At 39.2% G+C, this 22,907-nt stretch overlaps 4 protein-coding genes across 13 annotated transcripts; 3 read left to right on the plus strand and 1 right to left on the minus strand.

Moving 5' to 3' along the window:
- Positions 1-54: 54 nt before the first annotated feature.
- Positions 55-3,918, plus strand: LOC110975590 (transmembrane protein 53-like). 2 transcript variants are annotated; one of them, XM_022228176.2, is made up of 4 exons: positions 55-130; positions 1,287-1,535; positions 1,747-1,992; positions 2,427-3,918. In XM_022228176.2, exons 1-4 carry the CDS (start codon positions 80-82, stop codon positions 2,847-2,849), a joined length of 969 nt encoding a protein of 322 aa, XP_022083868.2. In that variant the 5' UTR covers positions 55-79; the 3' UTR covers positions 2,850-3,918. The 2 variants fall into 2 exon arrangements, with proteins under 2 accessions (XP_022083868.2, XP_022083867.1); XM_022228175.2 differs by having other exon boundaries at positions 64-277.
- samm50 (SAMM50 sorting and assembly machinery component) lies at positions 3,701-22,690 on the minus strand. 3 transcript variants are annotated; one of them, XM_022227895.2, is made up of 12 exons: positions 22,528-22,690; positions 9,488-9,610; positions 9,169-9,358; positions 8,824-8,930; positions 8,426-8,559; positions 7,998-8,085; positions 7,163-7,291; positions 6,723-6,884; positions 6,427-6,565; positions 5,986-6,132; positions 5,332-5,476; positions 3,701-5,089 (listed from the first exon to the last, which is right to left on the minus strand). In XM_022227895.2, exons 1-12 carry the CDS (start codon positions 22,531-22,533, stop codon positions 5,044-5,046), a joined length of 1,416 nt encoding a protein of 471 aa, XP_022083587.2. In that variant the 5' UTR covers positions 22,534-22,690; the 3' UTR covers positions 3,701-5,043. The 3 variants fall into 3 exon arrangements, with proteins under 3 accessions (XP_022083587.2, XP_086986531.1, XP_022083585.2); XM_087130405.1 differs by lacking the exon at positions 22,528-22,690 and adding an exon at positions 14,460-14,530; XM_022227893.2 differs by lacking the exon at positions 22,528-22,690 and adding an exon at positions 10,231-10,405.
- Positions 10,404-13,411, plus strand: hspbp1 (HSPA (Hsp70) binding protein 1). 3 transcript variants are annotated; one of them, XM_022227898.2, is made up of 7 exons: positions 10,404-10,521; positions 10,740-10,930; positions 11,202-11,382; positions 11,520-11,741; positions 12,074-12,229; positions 12,409-12,617; positions 12,742-13,411. In XM_022227898.2, exons 2-7 carry the CDS (start codon positions 10,775-10,777, stop codon positions 12,820-12,822), a joined length of 1,005 nt encoding a protein of 334 aa, XP_022083590.1. In that variant the 5' UTR covers positions 10,404-10,521; positions 10,740-10,774; the 3' UTR covers positions 12,823-13,411. The 3 variants fall into 3 exon arrangements, with proteins under 3 accessions (XP_022083590.1, XP_022083592.1, XP_022083591.1); XM_022227900.2 differs by having other exon boundaries at positions 10,433-10,552; XM_022227899.2 differs by having other exon boundaries at positions 10,444-10,607.
- LOC110975416 (arylsulfatase I-like) lies at positions 14,108-20,841 on the plus strand. Of its 5 annotated transcripts, none has more exons than XM_022227891.2 (11): positions 14,108-14,413; positions 15,276-15,408; positions 15,709-15,868; positions 16,199-16,311; positions 16,591-16,701; positions 16,863-16,991; positions 17,183-17,309; positions 17,452-17,809; positions 18,110-18,261; positions 18,375-18,563; positions 19,010-20,841. In XM_022227891.2, exons 2-11 carry the CDS (start codon positions 15,307-15,309, stop codon positions 19,156-19,158), a joined length of 1,590 nt encoding a protein of 529 aa, XP_022083583.1. In that variant the 5' UTR covers positions 14,108-14,413; positions 15,276-15,306; the 3' UTR covers positions 19,159-20,841. The 5 variants fall into 5 exon arrangements, with proteins under 5 accessions (XP_022083583.1, XP_022083579.1, XP_022083580.1 ...); XM_022227887.2 differs by having other exon boundaries at positions 14,413-14,549; XM_022227888.2 differs by lacking the exon at positions 14,108-14,413 and adding an exon at positions 14,497-14,635.
- Positions 22,691-22,907: the final 217 nt, after the last annotated feature.

A 22,907-nucleotide genomic window follows, 5' to 3' on the forward strand; every position in this document is an offset into this window, starting at 1 on the left:
GGCTGGTGGCGCTATTCACACCCCGCGTGCATATATGTGCGCATGGAGGGAGCGCCGCTTCGCGGTGGTACGATCTTTGATGTGCATGCATATTAATGCTGCATGTGCCCGGGAGTGGAAAGCGGTCAAGGTGTTTTGGATTCCGTGGTCCAACTACAGACCTTTACCTCAAAAGCTGTTAAATTTTATTTATTTTTAAAGTATGTTGAGAGCATTAAGATCCAGGGTGCGAGAGGCAGCCAGTATGGCAAGTTTGGCTGAGGCAACAGTGCCCGTGGTCTGTATTAAATTCCTAGGTTTTAGAACATCACACTGTGGTTTCCTGGTGGAGGCTGTTACGCCCCAACTATCATGACTATGTTACGCCCCAACTAGCAACTATAGTATAAGTTCCAGCTATAGTTGGGACGGTCCCAACTGTAGTGCTGCAGTTGGGCTGGCCCAACTATTGTTGAGCAATGTCTGTGGGAAATGTCTCAACATTATCCAAGTCAGTGTGTCTCACACTTGACACAATTCATATAAAATGTGGCTCTTCATCTGTTCATCTAGCCCTATAACCAATGACATGACATTTGTAAACAATATGACTTTGGCACATGTTGGGCACATCATGCACACAGGACCTCTCAGCTGTAGTTGGGCTGGCCCAACTGTAGACATGTCAGATGAATTGTGTCAACAGGTCAAGTGTGAGATTATTATTATTGAATAACTATCATTCAAATAAATATTAAAATTTAATAAAAAGGCTTTGTTAGTAATTGTTACAACGTGCTATGACTGTAGCGCCTACCAAAAATACCACCAGGTTGGTAATGTTGTAGGCCTATTTCACATTAACAGAATGCTTAATACTTGCGTACTAACATGCAGTTTGTGGGCACTGTCAGGGTTGCATTTTAGCAGTCATAACCAGGAATTAGTCCCGACGACATGCATACCAGTTCTTGGTAATGTTATGCCCAAACTACAGCATCAGTCCCAACTTTAGTTGGGAGGGTCCCAACTACAGCACAGAGGTCCAGTTTGCATGTACCAAAGTCGTAATGTTTACAATGTCATGTCATAGATGAAGTGCCATATTTTAGATGAATTGTGTCAAGTGTGAAATGCATAAACTTGGAAAAGGTTGAGAAATTTTCAACAGAAATTGGTCAACAATAGTTGGGCATGCTCTGATTTGTTTATGTGCAATGTGTTAGCACTCACACACTATCCTTTTTGTTCACATTTTGAACACTTTCTTGGCCTGTCAATGCTTTCATGGCTGTTCTTGGTTTCAGTGTTACCCGAGCATACCTCGGCTGTACTGCACGGTCCCTTCTGCAAAAGCCCCGCCCAGTACCAAGATCTCCTCCAACCTGACACTACAGAAGGCCCCAGCCATATCAGATGGACAACCATCCAAGCAGCGCCCTCTTGTGCTCTTATTGAGCTGGCTGTTGGCTAAACAACGACATCTGGACAACTTTGTATCATTTTACACAAGTCGAGGCTGTGATGTGTTGACAGTACGAATACGCCCCTTGCAGGTACATGTACATGGAAGACCATAATTTCCCCTTGAAAGGAAAATATTTTAACTGTATATTTTAAAACCAATCAAAATTGCAGGTCGTGTGGTAAACATTCCTATTATATGAATTTTGTTCATATTAGTTGACATTTTTCCCCCAGATTTTTGTTGAAGATCAGAATACCATTTGGAAGAAGTTTTCAATGTAATCAAACTCTGGTTTGTAGATAATGATGCCAACCAGGGGATCACAGGTCATTGCTAAAGATGTTGTGGAGTTCTTACAGCGTGAGGATATCCGCAACCGTAAGATCCTTGTCCACAGCTTCTCAGTTGGTGGCTACCAATATAGCGAGATTCTTCAGCAGATGTTGGCATCTCAGTCAGACAATAAAGAAATCACAAGCCGAATCATTGGACAAATCTATGACAGCCCTGTGGATTTCAATGAAGTCCCAATTGGGATGTCAAAGGTAAATTTAAATGAAGGTATTTAATCCGTTGATCATTATTTCTTACCAACCCAGAAATTCTCAAATCCACTTGTAGAATTTAAACGATTACACAAAGGCAGATTTAGAGGATTTGTGTGGTTGCCATCTCCTAGGACACTTCTTTTATTCCACAGGGAAGCTTCCTTGTTTATACCCTGTGGAACAAATTAAGCACTGGCCTGCAAGATGGCAGCCATGCAATCCCTCTATAGCCCCGCCACTGTTTCTTTACCTCAGACTTAATACCCATTTCAAGATTTACACTGAAAGATTCAGAAAGGTTCCTTGCCAAAGCACCTTTTGATTTTGAATGAAGGAAGATGTACAGACAGGCATGTATAACCTGCCTTGGACCACAGGGAACGTATCTCATTTCTACTATCTTAATGTTCTTCTCTTTCTATTTTGAATAGGCATTATTGAAGAATCCCATCTTGCAGAAAACCATGCATGTGAGCCTGGATTCCTACCTTCGTCTCATGTACCGACCCGTCACTCAGCATTATCTTAAGAGCTCTGAAGTCTTCTTTCACAACCCTGTCCCTGCCCCCTCGCTCTTCTTTTATTCTCACACCGACCTGGTAGCAACTGCAGATGCTAGCCAACGAGCAATCGCCTCGCTCCAAAACAAGATGGGTTACAAGAACGTTTACAGCAAAGCATTTCAAGACTCGCCTCACGTTAGTCACATGTATAAACATCGAGATGAATATATGGAGACGCTGATGAAATTCCTAGAAAGTATCGAATACTTCCAAGAGGCTTTGAAGGAACACAAAGACAAGCCAGATTTGGTCAGTAAAGACATGAGGGGAAAAGTGGTGGAAATGTATTAAGCTGGAATTGCAATTAGTGCTATGTGGTAATAGCAATGATGTAAACTTATATATTACATGTAGTTGATTTAACCAGGTTTTGGAGATGGCACCTTAGAGTATGCTTTGTAGGTCAATATTTGGAGTGGGGTACCTCTATTACACCTTTCTGTTTTACTATGCAGCGATAAGTTCCAGGCTGGGAATATTTCTTACAACTTTTGAAGGAAGGGTTGGTGTGTTGCAATGTGTAATGTTGAATATCACCCTTTTGGGTGAGGAATTTCTTATTTGTACCTTTCGATTTTACCTTGAAATTTTATATTTCATCAGGTCTTTCAAACAGAACAATGTTAATGTTGCCTTGAGATGAAGGTTGCATTTTCAATAACATTTTATTTTTCTGTGAGGATTTTTAAAAGTAGTTGCTTCCTCTTTTGAAGGCTGGTTGACTCTTGCCAGTAGTATTGTACTAAATCAGGTAAAAGGTTTCAAAGTTGTCTCTCAGGTATAATGACAAATTTCAAGAGTATTTACAAATGTACTTTTAGTGAACTATAATGTACAGACAAAATGTTTGCAATCAATTTTACGTCAGGTTATCCACTCCAAAATGAACAACAGAGGGCGTGTTTGTAAATGAAATTGATGGTCCTTTTTGTACCAACTCACCACATAGGTGCACAAGTACATGTGTGTGTGCATTTGTCACGGAGCACAAGTACACGCAACGAATTTATTCTGGAATGTATGGTCAAAGCGTACACACAGAATGTGTACAAGAACCCGTTTGTAACCACCTGTCTTTCTTTCGCCGATTGAGGGTGCACTTCAGCTCAGGGCGGATTCTACACTTTTTAAATTAACTGCAGTTTCATGCTCTATTTTGTGTCCTTTTATTGAAACAAAAAAATCCATGTCACATCAAGTCATGTGTTCAGTATGTATGGCCAGTATTGTAATTCAACTTTTTATCTCTACAAATTTAGTTAATTGAAACAAAAACTTATTGTTTATAAACAATTTGAACCAAAGCAATTGTTTTACCTTAGATTTCCCAAAGTGTCGAATAAAAACTACTGAATCATCATTTACTGCTCTGTGTTTTTCATTTAAATTTGTGAATGCATTCATGGAGAGTGACAAACAAAATTAACACTGTATGTCTGACAAAATTGTTACTATTCTGCTCATAAAATTTCATATCAATGAAATGAGCATTACCTGCATCACAGTTCACAGCACATGAATCACCCATCTGGGCACAGGTGGTTTAACCAAATGACACGTTTTATACAGGTATTTGGAACACTAGAATCGTTCAAAAGTTCAGGGAACATGATTCTAAAATAGAACTTGCAAATTGTTTTCAACAGCAGCTGTACATGCAAACGGTGGTCTCAATACAATCAACATAAACCGGTACCTTGCAAAGCTTCATCGTGCATTCAAATTAGGAAAGCTACAACCCCCCACCTAAAAAACCCAAATTGTTAATGGCAATTTTAGAGTCATTAACCCTCCTATGCTGAAGTTACTCTTTGAGTCATTAGGTGAACACCTCAAAGAAGCACAGCTGTGTTGAGTTGTGCACTGCACCAACAGTCCCTCACAGGAATATCAGATTGCACTTTTGTGCTGCCCAACAACTGTGCTTCACTGTTTCATGTGCATCATTGTGCAGTAAACCAAATGCACAAAAGACCCTGGGTCATTTTGTGCTGGCAATCTACTGTGTACACACTGAACCTGTGCATGTTTGAGTTCCATATAGAAACTACATGCTCACCAGTGACTGTGGGCATTTGTGCACATTTGTGCTGTAAAACCAAAGGAGGGTTAAGACTCATGACACATCTTTATCACAAGAACAAGTCTATGCACACAAACTCCAAGATAATCTCAACATGTTCTCTTCTATGGAACTGCTGCATGAGACCCTCAAAAGCAACCATGTGACTGCAATACCTACATTATCAAGTCACTATACAGATTATTCAAAGTTGTTGTTTTGACCCTGTCTATGCGTGTATATGTATTCTTGTATGTTTACCATGTGAACTCAGACTATGTGGTCAAAGTAGATCCCAATTTGTAATCAAACAAACCTAGCTAAGTAGATTCCTTTAGAATGTAAAAACTTCAAAACCTTTGAAGAAGTAGCTTACATTCATCATTTATTCTACACAAAATAAAACCATGAGCTGCACACTTGCTACAAAAAGCTTACACCCACACCAAACTGTAGACCAGCATTGATACTGAAAAAGGAAAAAAACAAAAGGTAAGTTAACCTCAACATAATAGAACCGATTGCCAAATGTTTTCCCAATTACTAGGAATGAGTAAAACATTTACATCTGATTGTATTGCTTTATGGCATCTTTTCAGCGACAATAATTCAACCTAATAAAATGAAGTCCAGGGAGAGATTCTGGGTAAATTAACAGTCATTGTATGTATCATGTCTTATGTACGTGTAAGTTTACATCAGTGAACTCACCTGTCTGAATGCAGAGCTGTCCGGGGTATCACATAGTTTAACTCAAACCTTGCAATCCTACCAAGGCGTAAGACAATCCCCGCTCCGTAACTCCATCGGAAGTTGTCTCTTAATCGCTCTAGATGCTGCTGGACATTTTGTTCCTCTGTTTTCAAGAAAATATTTTATAATAAAATATTAACTGGTCACACAAGAGTAAACCATCTTGACAGACAATTCACAATCAACTTCAGGGATTGAAGGACAAGGTTTGACGAATTAGGCAATTTCTTCTGGATGAAATGCAAGGGCATAATACAGTCCAACCTCGTTAATAAGAGTACTATTAATACAAGATTCTGCTTAAAACAAGGACATTTTTAGGTCCTAATCCTTTGTTTTTCATTGTTTTCATTCCTGATCATACAAGGTTCATGTTATAACAAGGTAGTTTGCCAAGTCCAAAGGACCTCTTATTAACGAGGTCCGACTGTACATGGGAGTCACCAGGATTTTTTTCCAGGGGAACCACTCATCAGCTAAGAGCCGATAAACCATATACTCTGCTGTACATGTCTCTTTATCTTTTCCTAATCAGCATCTGTATTTTAAAAAGTGAGTTACAGCAGAATTTCAGACTTTCACAACCCCACCAAATCACTGACAATCACTTACCAAGATCAAGATTGCACAGGTTGCCAGCATTAACAAACATGTGGGTACGGAAGAGGTCACCTAAACCACCCCTCCCAGGCATGAATGGGAGAGGAGTGAATAGATGAAGACCAGCAGCCCAAAAAGCTTCTCCTCCTACTGCATCACCTGGAGAAAAGGGCAAAGAATTAACGAGAAAGATATGCTGACTTCAACCTCAATATCCCAATCTCATCACCTTGACAGCTAGACCCAAAAGGCAAGCTGAAACTTTCCAAGAAGATCGGCTTAACTTTAGAAACTTCATAAAACACATCCTAAAGGTGGTTCCTTTCCCCATTGCCATCAATTTTTTACTAAACATCGGTCAGTGATACACAACAGGATGACTTGCACTTTCAATGATCTTCTGAAAAGATTGAATGAGGAAACTAGACATTCACAATGAGAATATAAACTAACCATCAGCATGAGGCCCAAGACCTCGGAAGTTGAATCCCCTGACAGAGGTTGCTCCACCAAGGAAGAATCTATCATTGATTCGTGTTTCTGTGTAGTTCAACGATTTCATCAAGCCGGCTTGAAGTGAACAGGAAATGACCTAAGTAGAAGGTTAACAGATTGGTTACAGAAGATTCAGTACAAATCATTTGAGCTATCCAAGAAATAACAGGACGAATTTGATTAAGGATAAGACACTTATTCCTAAATTAAATTCCATTTATATTATTCCAATCTTAATTTGTCGAGTTTCTTACACAATCTTTGATAAGTTTCTTATTGAGTTGGATCTCAGCTTCTCCCTTCAAGAATTGCACATCTCCTCCAAGACGATTCCCAGCAAGCTCCTGTGAGATTTGGAAGAGATAACCTTGTGTTGGATAGATGCGCTCATTCCTTGTATCTCTGGTGAAGACATGCTGTTTTAACACAAAAACAAAACAACAATGACCAGATTGAAAGTTCACTCTAAGAAAAACAATTGCACAGAAAATAGCTCTGATTAATCAATGTTATTTGTGCAAACCATACGTACCCGTTCCACTAACTGTCCAGCTTTCAACTTGACAGATCAAATTTTTGAACTTTCACAAATAACTTTCACAAATCAAATGAAGTAAACTTGAACCATTGAATTTATCCATCTACATTCCTCTTGAGTACGTCTAATGCTCAGAACTTCTACACATCAACTTACCTTAAGTGATGACTTGACAGAATGGCCAGACATCTCACGGACAGTAAATGAAGCAGTACGAGACAGACAAGAAACTTCTCTCCAGCTTCCTTCCCATTTGAAGTTATGCTGACCTAAAAAGCTGGGGAGCTGAACCACAAACAAACAGAGATAAAGTATTCGCCATTGGAAACACAAATAAATGTACAGCAGAAAGCGATTTTACATTGGGACTCTCACAAGGGTGAGCAAGTCACAAGTCCCTTCACAAATCCAGTCACAAGTCCCTTCACAAATCCAGTCACAAGTCCCTTCACAAGGCTAGCCATAAGTAGCAGGGTGTACAGAGACAAGAGACTGCTTTAGTCAAAACTTATTTAAATAGATTGTGAATTGACTTAAGACTGTCTTGTGATGGACTCAAATACAACACTAATTCATGATGTGAGGAGTGGTAACAGGTTACAGTAGGCCAATTGTCAAGTCTGAGAAGTAAGGACATTGTTAAATGAAAATGTCTTCACTTTGTATCATTACCAAATTGATGGTCACAGCATGCACAATACCAAAACATCTCCTCCATTGATAGGTCACATAAATGTGTGTGAAGTTAGAAAATTCACAAGGATCCTCTGTCTAGATGACAAGCAGTTCCATTTACTGCAGTACGTACATCATCTTCAAAGGGGTATTCATACGATTTTAATCTAAAGCACACTTTGATTTGCTGTGAGTTATATGTAAGAGTCTTATTACAATTTGAAGTGCAGGTGATTACTACTTGCCAAACCTGTTACAACTTAAGAAATCTGCAAGAAATCTTTTGGAATTCAACACGATGTACAGTAAATCTTACCATAGCTTCCAGAAGCACACCATGATCAATCTCTTTGTAAGAGCTGCACAAGAAGTCGCCTGATGTCTTGAAAACACTTGCTGTCAACCTTGGACAAAAATGGTCATTCAAATCATCTTTTATATTGATGGACATTTTTGGACAACTCAGCAAAAGTTTGATGCCACAATTATGACCCAATTATGAGCCTTTAGCTGGACCAAGAGAGGGTGCAAATATTTAGTCAATAGGTCCTTTGGTCCTTTGGTCGGAACTGAACTTTGCTGGTTCACGAATGACTATGAAATGTACGTGTTACAGTTATATCACTACCAATAAACAAACCCTCCAAACCAATATGACTCTTTTCAACCAATGAGGGGGTGCTCCTGCTCAAGGCAGATATCTTCAAGTGAATCACAAACACACCGCAAGTCAACTGTAGTTACCTTTTATCAGTATCTCCCTGTAGTGGTTTGGTGAACGTTACATTGTATCCCATCGAGTGTCTGGTCCCACGGGAATATTCCGCACTAAGATTTTCACCTCTTCCCAACAAATTAGGACATCTAGCTCCCAAAACCTGAAAAGTAAAGTATAAATAAAATTCACAACAAAATAGACACAGGTCCTCAAAAAGCTAACAGAAAATGACAAATCCACCCAATTCTACAAGAAAAGGGAGCTAAAAAAGTCCCCAGAACCCCAACCAGTTTACAGATAACATTTTTGAATAATATGGTATTTTTCCAAAGTGTATGCTAATGGGGGGATACTTAACAGAAAACATGCAAACACCATTAAAGCAAGAGGTTCTGAATTGTAAGTGACATAAAGGTCAACTTACTAAACTGCCTTCGTTGTTTCCAACAGAAGTATGAGCATTCCCAGTGAGTCTCCTGGATTCTTTGACAATGACTGTAACGTCAACGCCATCTGGTCTCGCTTTTGGACCTAGGAAGTGAAGACAGAAAAATGTGCACAAACCGTACATGTACAATAACAACAGGAATAATAAAGTCATCATTTTGTAAATCATTGTTCACAAAGTCAGGAGACATTTCGCTAACTTCTAGCTTCAATATTCATTCCAATGAATCAACCAACATAATATAATGCAACTGAGACACAGAAAGGAATTATTGGACTAATTCCAATAATTCAATCAATGAACATATCAATCAATACATACCTTTGCTGGTGTCAATCAGAACTCCAACTCCCTGAAACATATCCAGTTCCTCCAGTTCTTGTTTCACCACTCCAGACTTGAAGATCACATCTTTGAAGGTCTCCGCTTCAAAGAGTTGGCTCACATGCTTTACGATAAAGTCATCTTTAGTTCTCCCAAGACCTTCAATGCGTATTCGCTCAACTTTAACCTGTGATAATTTCCAAAAGATATTTATAACCTTCCAGATATAGTTCCCAATAAACATTATTAGTAGAAACCAGTTTCTATGCAGCAAACCCCTGGGTCTAAAAAGCACAGTGTCCAGTATTTCACTCACCTTGATATCACCGTGGAAGATGTGCTTAATGCGCGACTCAGATGGTGAGCCTGTACCTTCCCCAAGGTCCTCTGAGTCTGTTGTGTTGTTCATGTTGTCCTTAGAATCAGTTACAACTGCTTCCTAAAGGAAAAATACCAAAATCGAATTTCTTCAAATCTGAACAAACAACTTTGGCTGGCTATGGAGTAAAGCAACAGTGAACATGCCATAGGCCTGATTGATGCACTCTGACTCTGTATCTGCATGGCTGGTTACAGTGCAGGGTCGTCCATGTAGACTTAAATTACCACACAATTACTATTAGTATTGGTAATGGTTTAGTATTTTAAGTCCAGTAATACCAATAGGCCTAGTAATTATTAGGCCTAGTACTAGTGTAGGCCTAGTATTAACGCCCATTACTGGGCCCTATCACGGACGTATATAAAAAAAACCTGGACTTGCAACGCCTTTGTATGAAAAAGAAGCCAACCAGCGGCCATTTTACCGAGCCGAATACAAAGGCGTGGGTTGGCTCCCTACTATTGACGTCAGGAAGAACAAAGGCGGGCATTACCAGGAAAGCTTTGTATTCGGCTCGGTAAAATGGCTGCGAGTGGATTCAATTACTCTATAAGCTGATTAAGGGCATTGCGAGTCCAGATTTTATTATACACGTCCGTGGGCCCTATCAATATATCATTATCACAGTGTTAGTGATGGGACCTATTGCATTTGCAGGCATACAGTTCAGCATTTACCTTTGCATGAACAGTACCCATTTTCGCAAAGTGCGTAACGTGTGCCTAATCGTCAATTGAATTGAACTGGGGTTGAATTACGAGCAAATTAATGAGATTCTCTGCCTACAATCTGCAAAGAAAATTCACGTTCGTGCAGGCCGCCATCTTGTCACTTTTTATGAATGGTCAAAAGAGGGCGCCCAACAGCTTCTATGGTTGGGTCCTGGTTTTGTTTTGCACGAAAGTTCTAGAACACGTGTAAATTGTGAACGCAACGTGACGGAAGATCATTGTTTTACATCAATCAAGGTTGTGGTGGTTTGCTATCGTTAGTCCTACTGTATGTCACCCCTCTTATTCTTAGGTCCACCTATGTCTAGCAGACCGTTGTTCTGGTTAGAAATGGAAAATGATGGATATGGATTGACTGAACATGCTGAAATGTATCATACATGATATAGGCCTATTTCTCAAGTTCTCATATCTCATTTGATGACATTGTATTTATGTATGTATTGCGTTCTCAGCCTTTGAAAGTGCAGTATTGGATCCTCAGTAAGAAATGGCAAGCTCTGGTGATAGACAAGATGGCGGTTCATCAGGAAATCAACAAAGATTTCATGGAACACTAGAGGAAGTGTTAAGATTTGCAGTGGAGAACACGCCTACAGGAGAAGGTGGAACACAGGGAACTGAATATACTGTAATGGACCCAGAGGTAAAACCGATAAAATTTGGTGAAAATTTTGCAAACTGAAAGTGAAATCTCTGGTAATATGCTATTATTTATTAAAGTTCCATTAATCTTTTTAAAAAGCACAATAGTTGACAGTATTCTATAATCTGACAATGAGCTTGGGCAGTAAGATTTCTAGAGTTGAATAAATACCACCAAAATCATTGGACACGATATTATCAGTCCCCATTAAAATTTTACTTAAGTTCTTTAATTAAACTTATTCTGTACTGTAACCTCACTTTTTTGGCAGAGAAGAGAGTTTCTAAATAAAGTCTTTGCTGAAATGAACAAGGATGAAACTAGGGAAATGATATCACTCGTGGAAACACTGAAACAAAAGTTAGACTCGGAGAAGGAGGACGATGAAGAAATTGTTGAAGATGCCCTTGAGAATCTTCGAGATTTGTGTGACACCATTGATAATGCACAAGGTAATTACGTTGAATAAAAATGCATTTAATAAACCAGATATCAAAACTCAGATGTTTTACTTCAAGATCCCAAGTGTAAATGCTGACGAGTTTAAAAATATTAAAACAGAATTCCTTTATCATTTATGCATTGACAGATTTCCACAAGATTGGTGGCACCCAGCTCCTCCCCCGGTTAATGGACCATCCCAGGTCAGAGGTCAGATGGAGAGCATTTGATTTGATTGCCAACTTGGTGCAGAATGTACCATTCAATCAAGAGGTGCTGCTGGAAATGGGAGGGGTAGAGAAATTACTAGTGTCTGTGGATAAGGATTCGTCAGAGAGAAGCAGAGTCAAAGCCTTGTATGCCTTGTCATGTAAGATCTGTTTTCATTCTTGTTGGCTTTCTATTTGTGCAAAGGAAGTTAAATTGTTGAATTCAGTTTTTGTTGAATTGTTGAATGTAGGTTGTATTGGTCTTCTTTGTATTTGGTGAAGGAAGAAATCTCTAAAACATGCCAGTTTTTGCTGCTGAAGCAGCACGTTATTTGGTTACAAACAGAAGTGATTGTAGAAACATGTAAATTAAGTTTTACATTCTTTACTTTTGTGTATGAAAAGTGTTGAAAATTAGAGTTGGAAGGAATATATTGGTTTTGACAAGTTGCCAAATAAAGCAAGATGCACCTAAACCTTTTCTTCCTTTCAGGTTTAGTCAGAGATAATGAAGCTTGTCAGAAGGTGTTTGCTGAGAATGATGGATTCTCAGTGCTGATGAGAGCAATGCAGAGTAAAGTAGAGAAACTTCAAATTAAATCTGCCTTCATGCTTCAAGCTCTTTTCCAAACAGGCGTTGGATTTAAAGGTATGAAGGATTGGAGTTGATGTGAAAGTATAAAGGGTGACCTACTTGGTCGTAAAATTTGCTGCCCTTATTTAGAGTTGAATCATGGCTTATTAATCTTCTTGATTTTCCTACATTTCATTTTCAAAAGTCAAATGATATTTTATTTATTGATCCACATCCTTTTTTCCTGTCTCCAGACACCTTATACAACATGGGTATGGTTCAACAGTTGATTGGTTTACTTCAAACCGACCATACACCAACTCATGAACATTTCATGTCAGCTTTGCTCAACTTGATAACAGACCACAAAGATTGCATCAGTGACTGTCAGCAACCTGAACTGGGCTTCAAGGAGTTTCTTACAGCAAGGCAAGAATTCCTCAAAGGAAAACCAGAATTTCAGGTCTGTATTTGACTGGCCTATTGTATGTTGTACATTTAATTGTATTTTTAGATTTAGCACTTTTAAAATATGTCAAGTTTGAAGTCAAACTTGATTTTTTTCATTGTGGCTGTTTCATTTTCAGGAGGAGTACTCACACAGTCAGCAAGTAATGAGCATTTGCTTCAGCGGTAACCATAACAACTCCTCAGCATTAGACAGATGATCCAGTGGGAGGGAGTTAGGGGCGTGTCCAAAGAAAGGCTAGGGAAGGGAGGGAGTCGAGAAAGTAGGGTCTCCTTGTTTCAGACACACAAACTTCAAATTGAAGAGACCGAAATTTATGCAGGTAAAATTAGTAGAGTTGAATGTTTGTCCTTGCTATAATTATGGATGATGCAGTCGGGGTGTACTTCTAACAGATTTAAAGTTGCTAGAAATGACAAAAATAATTTCATGGACATGTGTATGTTTTAAAAAATGCACGTGTTGGGTACTGTTTCAAGTTAGTGTTCCTGATTTGGAGATTGGTCAATCACAAGGGAAATATTCATCAGTTGCTTCTTTCCTCAAAGCAATCTTGAGGGAGTACATGTATTCAGTTTTAGAAAAATTGCAGCTTGTTCTCAAGTTACCAGTTGTAATCATTTCATGCCTCATGCACCTGCACCCAATTTTCTGCCGACATGTAACCTATTCTGTAAAAACAGGTGAAAATGAGAAGTATTGCGCACACATACGTACAAATCAAAATATGTCAATTTTACAAAGGTTAACATGTTGAATAAAATACCGAGTAAAATAAGTTCTGTAAAGATAGTATATGAAGTCTTGTTTGTACGTGTATTGGAATTATGCCACGCGTAATTTATTCCACTTTGAGTGAATTTTTAATTCTCCGGATTACATTTTCCTTTCGCCCTTTCCACAATTTGACTTCATGCTATGCCTTTCTCAATGGTGCCAATGAACCTTGGAATTTTCTGCCAAAAGTGCAGTGGTACCACTTGTTTTCTCCTGGCCTGCGTGTTTTCATCAGAGAAATTAATGCAAGGTGCTTCAGGATGTTTTGCTTGTTAAACAAAAGATTGCACTTCATCTGATCAAACCGTTTCGTCCCGATCAACCCCGCCCCCCCCCCCCCAGCTTGCACGCCGACCACCGAGTAGTCTCATATCTAAGCTCTGTCATTTCGCATAATCGACTGTAGAGGGCAGTGCAATGGTTGAACAAGATCACCATGTATCAATGGTTGTATTTCTGCGCGCGAGCTCATTAATATTTTGTGATGCCACGGGCTTTTTGCAATAAGACAGGCCATAATCAGGAGGCATCATAGAAATATTTCTATAAATCTCGAATTTAGGACTGATAATCTCCAGTTGAGGGTATTTCTTTCACAAAAAGCCCGAAATTGCGAACCTATTTTGGATAGAGGCGGGCGGCTACATTCAGAAATGAGCGCTTAGTTTTATTGCTATTTTGGGGGTATCTTCGTTCAAAGGCGAATAAAAAAAATCGTGGCTAACCCCCATGAAATTGAGACGAAAAGTGATCCTCTGGCCATAATCTTGAGTTTCCAGTGAAAAAACGGAGGCCAACCTCTTTACGAGTGTCAACAGGCGGCGCTATTTCGGTCCGATGTTGCACTGTTTTCTATGGGCGCGTATTTGGTGTAGTGCAACCATCACATGCATAAAAGATGAAAACGTACAGTTCGTGTATGCGCATGTGAAGCTACGTACCCTACGGTACCTGGCTGGCGGCCGAGGTCATGTACTGTAAGCAGGATCGGAATAAAGGCATTTTACATATAGGTAATAATAATTATGATCGAAATAAATTTGCATGGCGAATACTTGCCTAAACTGGGTTGGAAGCGATGAATGGCGTTTGCCGATTGTGCAGGAAATGCAGATTCATTGGTTGCTCCTGAAAAATCCGCAAATTTAAGTAAATAAATATAACTTATAAGTTTTTACACGGTTATAATTTGTACAATTAGTGTGATCATGGCTGCTTGGGCATGTTAGCAGGAGGTAATTAAGATTGCAGTTCGGGCCTTGTTCGAATTGGTTTCGAAAGTGATGGTAAGGTAATGCAGAGTATAGGCCAAAAAACAATGCTTTGTCATCTCTTTGTTTTTAATGAAATTTTCACAAAAAGGGGGAGGGGAGGAGATACCCAGTAAAAACAAAAGAAGTATATGTACATGTAGAAGGGAATTACACCCAGAACTGTGGGGTCTGACGTCCGCCCCGCTCCCACTGCCCACTCAGGAACAGGTGGACGTCGGGCCACCGTTCTGGGGTAAAAAGGAACATGGAGGAAAGACGGGGTAGGAATAAGAAACTAACACAAGACTAAGTACATTTTTTCCACTTGGCCTTAATTGTCAGTTGTCGACGTTTGGTTTGAAAGTGCTGCCAATACAGTAGAGAGTCATTGTATTAATGCATTTTAGGGGAAGTGTTCCATATACACCCTGTGCACAAACCGTGTAAGACTGATCAGAAATATTCCAAGTGATTTCTGAGTAAATGTTTCGATATTTTCCCTGCCTAATTTAACTTTTTAGGAAACTTTGTCACTTGTCTAATACACTACTCGACATAGGAAAAGTTAGTCTTGTCCCTTTCCCATTTAAATTTTCTTTTTCTATTCCACCCTGTTTTTTAGATGGTCAAGTCAGTACTAAGTAGCCGATAACATGACGTTCCTGGGCATCATTACCAGTTTGTTACTAATCATCAATGTCTGCTTTGCCCAGCCAGCACATCCACATATCATTCTGATTGTGGCTGATGACTTGGTGAGTAAATCTTGTAAATTTCATTTCTGCTGTTGTCATCACTAATAATTGTTCAGTCTATTCGTAAATAAACAGAATGCATGCTTCCTGTCACTGTTGAGCATTGTTCAAGTTTAAACTTGCATGAACAGTTTCCAGCTCAAGAACTGAACAAGTGTGAAGTCAGCAAGTTGAAAATTTGTGCATGTATCACTTACGCTCAACTCCAATATGGCTGCATTACCACACCTGTCACTGTCATTGTCACTGTTAAATTGCTTTGTCTTAAAACCTGAAATAATCTGACTTTCTTGTGATCAGGGTTGGGATGATGTGAGTTTTCATGGATCGACTGAGATTCCAACACCAAACATTGATAAGCTTGCTAGAGATGGAGTTATATTACATAATTACTACGTCATGCCACTTTGTACCCCAACGCGGTCTGCTCTAATGACAGGGAGACATCCTATACATCTCGGTACTGTTTCAGAATTTTTGTTACTTTTCGTTTGCTTGAGTTATTCCAGAGACTCAGAAAATCTGTGTAGCCTTATATTGGTAATGCACATTTTTCAAAGCTTTTGTGTTTTTGTTTTGAAAGCTTTTGTGAATGTTTAGAGAGAAAAAACCTCTCTAATTTATGAAAGAGTTCAAGAATTCCTCATCTTTTTGTTTACTGAATCCTCTCAGATTTTTGGTCTCATGTGAACTCTATATCCTCCACAACAAGGAGTAAAATTTAAAAATTCTTGCTTGAGCTTTGACTTTTTTTCTCTTCCCGTTTTCGTTTTCCTTTCATTTCTCCAAGGGTTACAACACAATACGATAGGTGGAGCTCAACCCTATGGACTTGGCCTCAATGAAACTCTGATATCTCAACTTCTCAAAACACAAGGATATAAAACACACATTGTTGGGAAGGTATGTTGGCAAAAATAACAGAAATGGAAAGGCTTTGTCAAAATGAGTTTAAAATCTCACCTCTTTTGGCAAACAATAATGTGCTCTAGGTAGAAGCAAGGTCAAAGTTTCTCTTAAGGTTTGAAAACATAAAAAAACTTGATCTTGCAGTTTGTTTTCAAGTGGCCGGATGGTCCTATTCGATCTTTTATTCTTCGATGTTATTATCGCTTGATGAAATAAAATTGGACTTGAGTCAAAGACTTCTTGTTAATCAGAGTTTCTCATTTTTGTTTTCAGTGGCATCTTGGCATGTTTGCTAAGGAGTATCTACCCCTGAATCGAGGATTTGACAGCCATTTTGGTTTCCTGTTGGGACATGAAGATTACTTGGACCATACTGCTGAAGATGTATGAAATCCATTCAGGGCACTCACTTACAAATACATCGTTCTACTTCAACAAGCATTACCCCAAATACAATTGTTTGTTATCCCTTACCATCTTCCTTATTCTCCCATAATTCTCCCTCAACTGGAGCTGAATCGTTATCAAGATTTATTCTCTTACAGGGTCCGTTATATTGGGGTTATGATTTCCAACGCAACAGTCAAATTTATAAACCCATATTTGGGCAATATGGCACAGAAATTCTTACAGAAGAGGTCAAAAAGGTCATCACTAGCCATGACCCCTCAGAGGTAAGCTATCTGATTTTCAATTTGCAATGAAATTCGTAGTAGTACACAATTAATTTTATTTAATCTCGAAGTCTAAAAATAAGGAAAATTGTGTTCTTTTATTCTAGTTTACACCTTTAAAGTGATTCTTCAAACTAATAAAGATACAAAGTTCTTCATGAATTAATTATTCCTCTTTTTTTGTTTGATAGCCTCTCTTTCTATACATAGCTCAGCAAGCTGTCCACGCAGGAAATTCTGATCATCCACTACAGGCTCCTGATCATTATGTCCAACGCTTCCCTAACATCAAGAATGAAAAGAGACGGATATTTGCAGGTTGGAAAAGAATCACTTCAATTTTGATTCTGTCCAACAAATTTGGAAACAGTCTTGTTAATTTGGGCTCTATTATTTCTTTCAGGTTTTGAATTGAAAGTGGAACTTCACAATTTTACAATTGTCAATTTCTTATTGTCAGGTATGGTTTCTGCCCTTGATGATTCCATTGGCAACATCACCAAATATCTCGCTGAAACAGATCTGTACAAGCACTCGATCATCATCTTCACTACTGACAATGGGGGCGCTGGTCATGGCTATGATGGCAGCGTTGGTTGTAACTGGCCTCTACGAGGAATGAAATCTACCCCATGGGAGGGTGGAGTCCGGGGGGTGGGATTTGTCAACAGCCCCCTACTTGAGAAGCCAAAGCGTATATCACATGACCTGATTCATGTGTCTGATTGGTTCCCAACAATGTACAGAGTTGCTGGTGGCAATGTCAGCTTGTTAGGAGGAAACATTTACGGAAAGGACGTCTGGGATACAGTGTCTCAGTAAGAATACTTGTAATAGTGACAGCTTCAACAAAACACATAACATCAATTTCCACTGGAGTTTTTTAACAACTGATTAATTGCATAAATATGGCATTCAAACGGCATTAAAATTATTCTGGAATAACCTGGTGACATTTTCCAAACTTGTGCAATACGACAAGGACAAAAAAAGGACAAGTTGCTGGAGACACTGTAGAGCTGTTGACAAATCATTTACATCATCATGATTCAAAAATGAATTTTATCACAAATTATACAGAAGTAATAAATTTCTCCTACTTTTGGACACACCATTAGGGGTCAGTCATCACCAAGGAATGAGATTCTTCTTAATATTGACCCGATTGGTATGTATGCTGCATTACGTGTGGGCGACTACAAACTTCTCATTGGTGATAATGACCATGGAATCTGGGATGGCTGGTACCCACCACTAGGAGCATCAACAGGTAACTGGCCAATGCTTAGTTGCCACACACCAAAAGTTTACGTTTGGCTTGTTTCTACAGTTTAAGTGGCTTATTGCATCATTCAGTTTCACTCTAAACATTGTTCTCTGCAGAAAATAAACATGAGGAAGAACAAAGCCTCGGTGTTTCTCGACCTCAAAGTGCCCTCCCTCCAGTAGTCAGTTGCCTCTTGCCACGCCCATCAAATGCTTCCACCAACTGCAAACCATTTGAGAAACCCTGTCTATTCAACATCAGGAATGATCCATGTGAGTTCTACAACATAGCTGACTGGAACCAAGGTAAACAGTTCTTTGTGTTTTCCTGTTGCTTTGAAAACTGACTCTCTTAAACTATGGGTATCTATTTTAGACATCTGCCAAGAATACTAGATGTATAACATCGAAAAACGTACTTAGCGGGTAATCTGGTCAACGTGGAACACATCTTGGTTTTCACATTTTCTAATTTAAGGTTCATTGCATTCAACCCTTTTCTTTGGAAACTTTTTTGATTCATGTTATGGGCCCCTAGCTGGCTTCTTTGGTAGGAACTTAGCTGGTTCCTGAATAACTATAAAATGCATGCATTCCATGCAAAACAAACACTCTCGACCAGCACGGCTCTTTTCAACCAATGAGGGGGTGCTTCTGCACAAGGTGAAAATGGAAAGTGCACGAGTCCCAAATCTAATGCCTTTCATTTGTATCCAGACACTAACTTTCATTTTCCCCGTATTTCTCTTCAGATATTTTGGCAGAGATGATGACTCGCTTACACCTAATTAATGCCACCGCAGTCCCACCAAAAAATGTTCCGAATGATCCAAAAGGCAATCCCAAACTGCATGGTGGTAACTGGGTTCCGTGGGTGAATCTGACAGAGTACAAACTGTAAGATATGCAGTGGTTACATTTCATCCAACTTCAGTCGTTCATTAAAAAAGGGGATGAAGATATGAATTCCACATATGTGTAGAGAAGTGTGTTAATTTGCCACTGCTTAATCCTAACCCTGCCAACGCAACAGTGCATATGTGAAAAAGTCTCATGCACTTTAATGCACGGGCAATCAACTGCACAGACTAGCCATGTTGAGACAATGGGAGCTAGTCTCATTGAACAATGCCACTGGCACTGTTAGATTATGTGGTGACTAGTGACCACAGACTCCCAGGCTGTTTGGCTTGGGGGGAGAGTTGACCTGTGGGATCATGTTACACTGGGCAGGCAAGCCACTGTGACAAATGATGCAATTTGATGTGTCTGGCTGGGTTTCCTGTCTGGCTGGGTTTCCAGCCAAAGTAGGCTAGGCTGGAGGGTTAGGGTTAAAGTGGACAGCTCTGAGTTAGGACATGGCCATGGTTTAGAAATAACTATAAACATGACTTTCATATCAATTGTACTTTTACCAAATATCTACTCCTCAGACTTTCATTTCTAGATTTACACTTTTTCCTAAAAATCTGTGTACCTACGACAAGGAAAATGCAGGGAATTGATAAACAGAAAATCTCATTGGCTTGTGATAGATGTAATGAAACATCTATTTTCAACTCCTGTACATTCGAAGTATATTTGTATTGCTATTGTTTCTGTTGGAGCCACCTACAGTGCAAGTCATGTGATGCAGGTTGACTGCTGACTTTACCGTCAGGGAGACTTGCAGAACATGTCTTTTACTGACACAAAAAAGTCTTTTCTGAGAAAGATACAGTATGTTTACGTACCTCCTGAAATATGTGAAATATCTTTAAGACGGCATATGACAAGTATTTCAGAGGAAACTTAAGATATCTTGTGGGATTAGCAATTGAAACTAAAATAGGACTTACCGTGGTGTCTTTATTAGGTTATCCTTTTATGAGTATTTGTAGCTTTGCAACATTTTATATTTTTCATACATTTCTGTCAATTAAAAGTGAAAATGACACTTTAACATTTAAGATTGAGTTTCTTGGCTTGTAACCCTAACCCCCTAGGCCCTGTTTTGCAAGGGACCTTCCTCAATTCTCCAGAATCCTCCAATTTGGATTGAAAAAAAATTTAATTCTTCCTCAATCCTCCGAAATCCTCCAAAATTTCTTGAAAATGTTATTTGGAGGTGTGCCTACTGCTTCAACCCTTCAAAATCCTCAGGCAATTCCTGTCATTATGTTGAGGCAGTGCGAATGGCATTCTTGAGCAGTGCGGTTCACCCAAAGTCCTCCAAAAACCACCGGAAGGATTTTGGAGGATTGAGGAGGGTTATGGTTAATCCATTCATTGCTTTGTATAAATTTAGCTAAAAATCAAACAAAACAACAGACGAAGGAAATTTGTGGTTGATTTGACAAGAGCAATGACTAGAATGATTGACACACCAGAGATAAGGTTGATTTAATCCGTGATTTCTGTGTGGGTGAGAAGCATTGCATCCTGATGTCACTTTATGTGATTTTATTTGAATCAAAGAAGTCAATCTGACTTTAAAACATTCCCAGATTTGGTTTGAAAAGTTGATTCTCCTTAGACTTTGAACACAACTAGGGATGTGGTGTCGGAATAAAATTTTTCTTTTTTGCGATCAAGCGAAACGAAACACCGAATTAGTCGATTCACTCTTTGTTCGGCTTTTTCTTGTTTGGGGGCGGACGGTTGGCGGACCACGCATAAAAAGTCGGCTTGAAAGCTTTGACTTATAACATCGAGCATTCCACTGTTAAAAGAAAGCCATTTACCTCCATCATGTTATTGCTTCGCCGCTCCATTTGGACGATATTGCTTTCACCACTCCATTCGTTTTAAATAATGGAGCGGTAAACTTTATGAGGGGGGAATTAATAAATTATAACGTACATTGTTATTCGAGTTCGAGACAAAAAAAGGTTTTTAATCCAATGCTACACAAGAACACTGCAATATCTAAACTAAACGAAAGACATATGGATATTGCAAAAGGCTAACAAAAGTCCCCCCCAAAAAAAAAAAAACCACTGAAAGCTGGTTCGCCCCCCCCCGATGCTGGTGCCCCTCCCCCCAGTAAAATGCTAGCTACGCCACTGGTCACACATTGTTTATTTGGATAACTCGGCATCTTGAAAATAATTTGCCAGCCATGCTCGTAATTTCCAAGACAAATCCAGAGAAATAAATTCATGGAATGGAGCTCGTAAACATGTTGCAGTTTTCCATCGATATCACAAATAAATCTTTCAAAAAATCTAAAACTTCATTTTTTTGATGTTGCCCATGAACTTTGAAATTGATAAGCCAGATTTGACGCACTGCAAATGCACTAATGTTTAATGATGCTTTCGCTCAGAGGTATTTTTGTGCAGCTAAAAGACAGCTTCGAGTAGGCTACATCCAACAAAGAATTAGTAAAGTTTAAATGCCACTGCATTTTAAAAGAGAGAGAAAAAGAAACCAATGTTAAGAAATAATTGCTTCTGTATTTTCGAGAAATAATTAGATTACTGACCTTAATTTCTACAACCTCCGCATTTATTCCTGATGTGACTTCTCTTTCAGGGTAATATCAAGAAGCGAATACAGGACCAGGCTGGAACTTTCACAAATTGGCTGGGTCTATTCTAATACCACTTGAGGTGACACGTTCAATATAATAATCCATGGTATCAAGGAGTAATGGTCGTCAGAGTGGATATATTGCTGTCTCATGTTATGGCTATGTATCCTGTAGCCGTAGTGTAGTCTACCATGGGTGTGGCTGAACATTTTCACCACGGTAGAGAATGTATTTTTTACACCTGAGCGGTATTTGTATCAAGGAATGCTTTTCGGCCTTACGTAACTAAAGCTTGCACTTTTTCTCTCAAAACATATACGCTTCGTGAGTACAAAATAATGGAGCATTGAAACAATACCTCATTCAAAGAAAAGCCCACCTACATCATTTTGGCCTAGGAGAGTTAGTTGATTTCCTTTGCAACTCATTAAATTACAAGGATTATTTAAATTTATATTATGTCCCTTGTTGAGTTTCAGAAACCCCCGTGGGATTCAGAAACCACTTTTTTTGTCTACAAATTTAATTTAAAGAAATTATTTACACAAAATTCTCGTGAAACACACTGGCAAGCTTAAAGAGCACGCGATCGAAGGGATGACCTGTGCGTTCAACGTCTTGACGGCCGGCCCACACCATTCTAAATTATAGGCACTATCGCCATCTAACACTGGGTCCTGTAAAAGCGTAAGGCGATTCGTACGAACTTTTTCGACCCCCAAAAAAACTGGATCAAGGAATAGACGGATCAATTACCTTCATTGCAGGTTGTCTTGCCAGCTACATCTGTAAGCATAGAACCTGCAAACACCCACATAATGTCTCCAGCCATGGATGCCGGGAGCATGCTATCACCAGTCCCTGGTGGACGCTTTCCCAGCCTTGATAGAACGCTTGTGCACGTGCTGAACTCTACAGTCCATGCAAGCACTACACCCAAAACGGGCTGTGCCGTAGAGTTAACAAAATAAAAGCGCTTATGTAATTGCAACATTACTGAAATACTATAAGGATTTGGCCATAAGATTAGCGCGAAAACGGACAGATTAAAAATGAAAGGTGGGGGAACTAAATAAACTCTAGAGATGCCAAGTTCCTATGTCACTTAGACGGGGACTGCGTGCACTCTGTGATTT

Source organism: Acanthaster planci, linkage group LG20 (assembly GCF_054643075.1).
Source record: "Acanthaster planci isolate LZ-2023a linkage group LG20, COTS_SCS, whole genome shotgun sequence".
Taxonomy (NCBI): Eukaryota; Metazoa; Echinodermata; class Asteroidea; order Valvatida; family Acanthasteridae; genus Acanthaster; species Acanthaster planci.

Excerpts from the sequence above, each read along its gene's own strand:
- LOC110975590 (XM_022228175.2), top strand. The coding sequence starts at position 203 with ATGTTGAGAGCATTAAGATCCAGGGTGCGAGAGGCAGCCAGTATGGCA. Across the intron at positions 278-1,286 it reads CTGAGGCAACAGTGCCCGTG|TGTTACCCGAGCATACCTCG; the intron begins GTCTGTATTAAA and ends TCTTGGTTTCAG. Across the intron at positions 1,536-1,746 it reads TACGAATACGCCCCTTGCAG|ATAATGATGCCAACCAGGGG; the intron begins GTACATGTACAT and ends TCTGGTTTGTAG.
- LOC110975416 (XM_022227891.2), top strand. The coding sequence starts at position 15,307 with ATGACGTTCCTGGGCATCATTACCAGTTTGTTACTAATCATCAATGTC. Across the intron at positions 16,702-16,862 it reads TGGACCATACTGCTGAAGAT|GGTCCGTTATATTGGGGTTA; the intron begins GTATGAAATCCA and ends ATTCTCTTACAG. Across the intron at positions 18,564-19,009 it reads CATAGCTGACTGGAACCAAG|ATATTTTGGCAGAGATGATG; the intron begins GTAAACAGTTCT and ends ATTTCTCTTCAG.
- samm50 (XM_022227893.2), bottom strand. The coding sequence starts at position 10,251 with ATGGGTACTGTTCATGCAAAG. Across the intron at positions 8,086-8,425 it reads CAGGGAGATACTGATAAAAG|GTTGACAGCAAGTGTTTTCA; the intron begins GTAACTACAGTT and ends TTTTTGTCCAAG. Across the intron at positions 5,477-5,985 it reads CCTGTGCAATCTTGATCTTG|AGGAACAAAATGTCCAGCAG; the intron begins GTAAGTGATTGT and ends TCTTGAAAACAG.
- hspbp1 (XM_022227898.2), top strand. The coding sequence starts at position 10,775 with ATGGCAAGCTCTGGTGATAGACAAGATGGCGGTTCATCAGGAAATCAA. Across the intron at positions 11,742-12,073 it reads AGCCTTGTATGCCTTGTCAT|GTTTAGTCAGAGATAATGAA; the intron begins GTAAGATCTGTT and ends TCTTCCTTTCAG. Across the intron at positions 12,230-12,408 it reads AACAGGCGTTGGATTTAAAG|ACACCTTATACAACATGGGT; the intron begins GTATGAAGGATT and ends TCCTGTCTCCAG.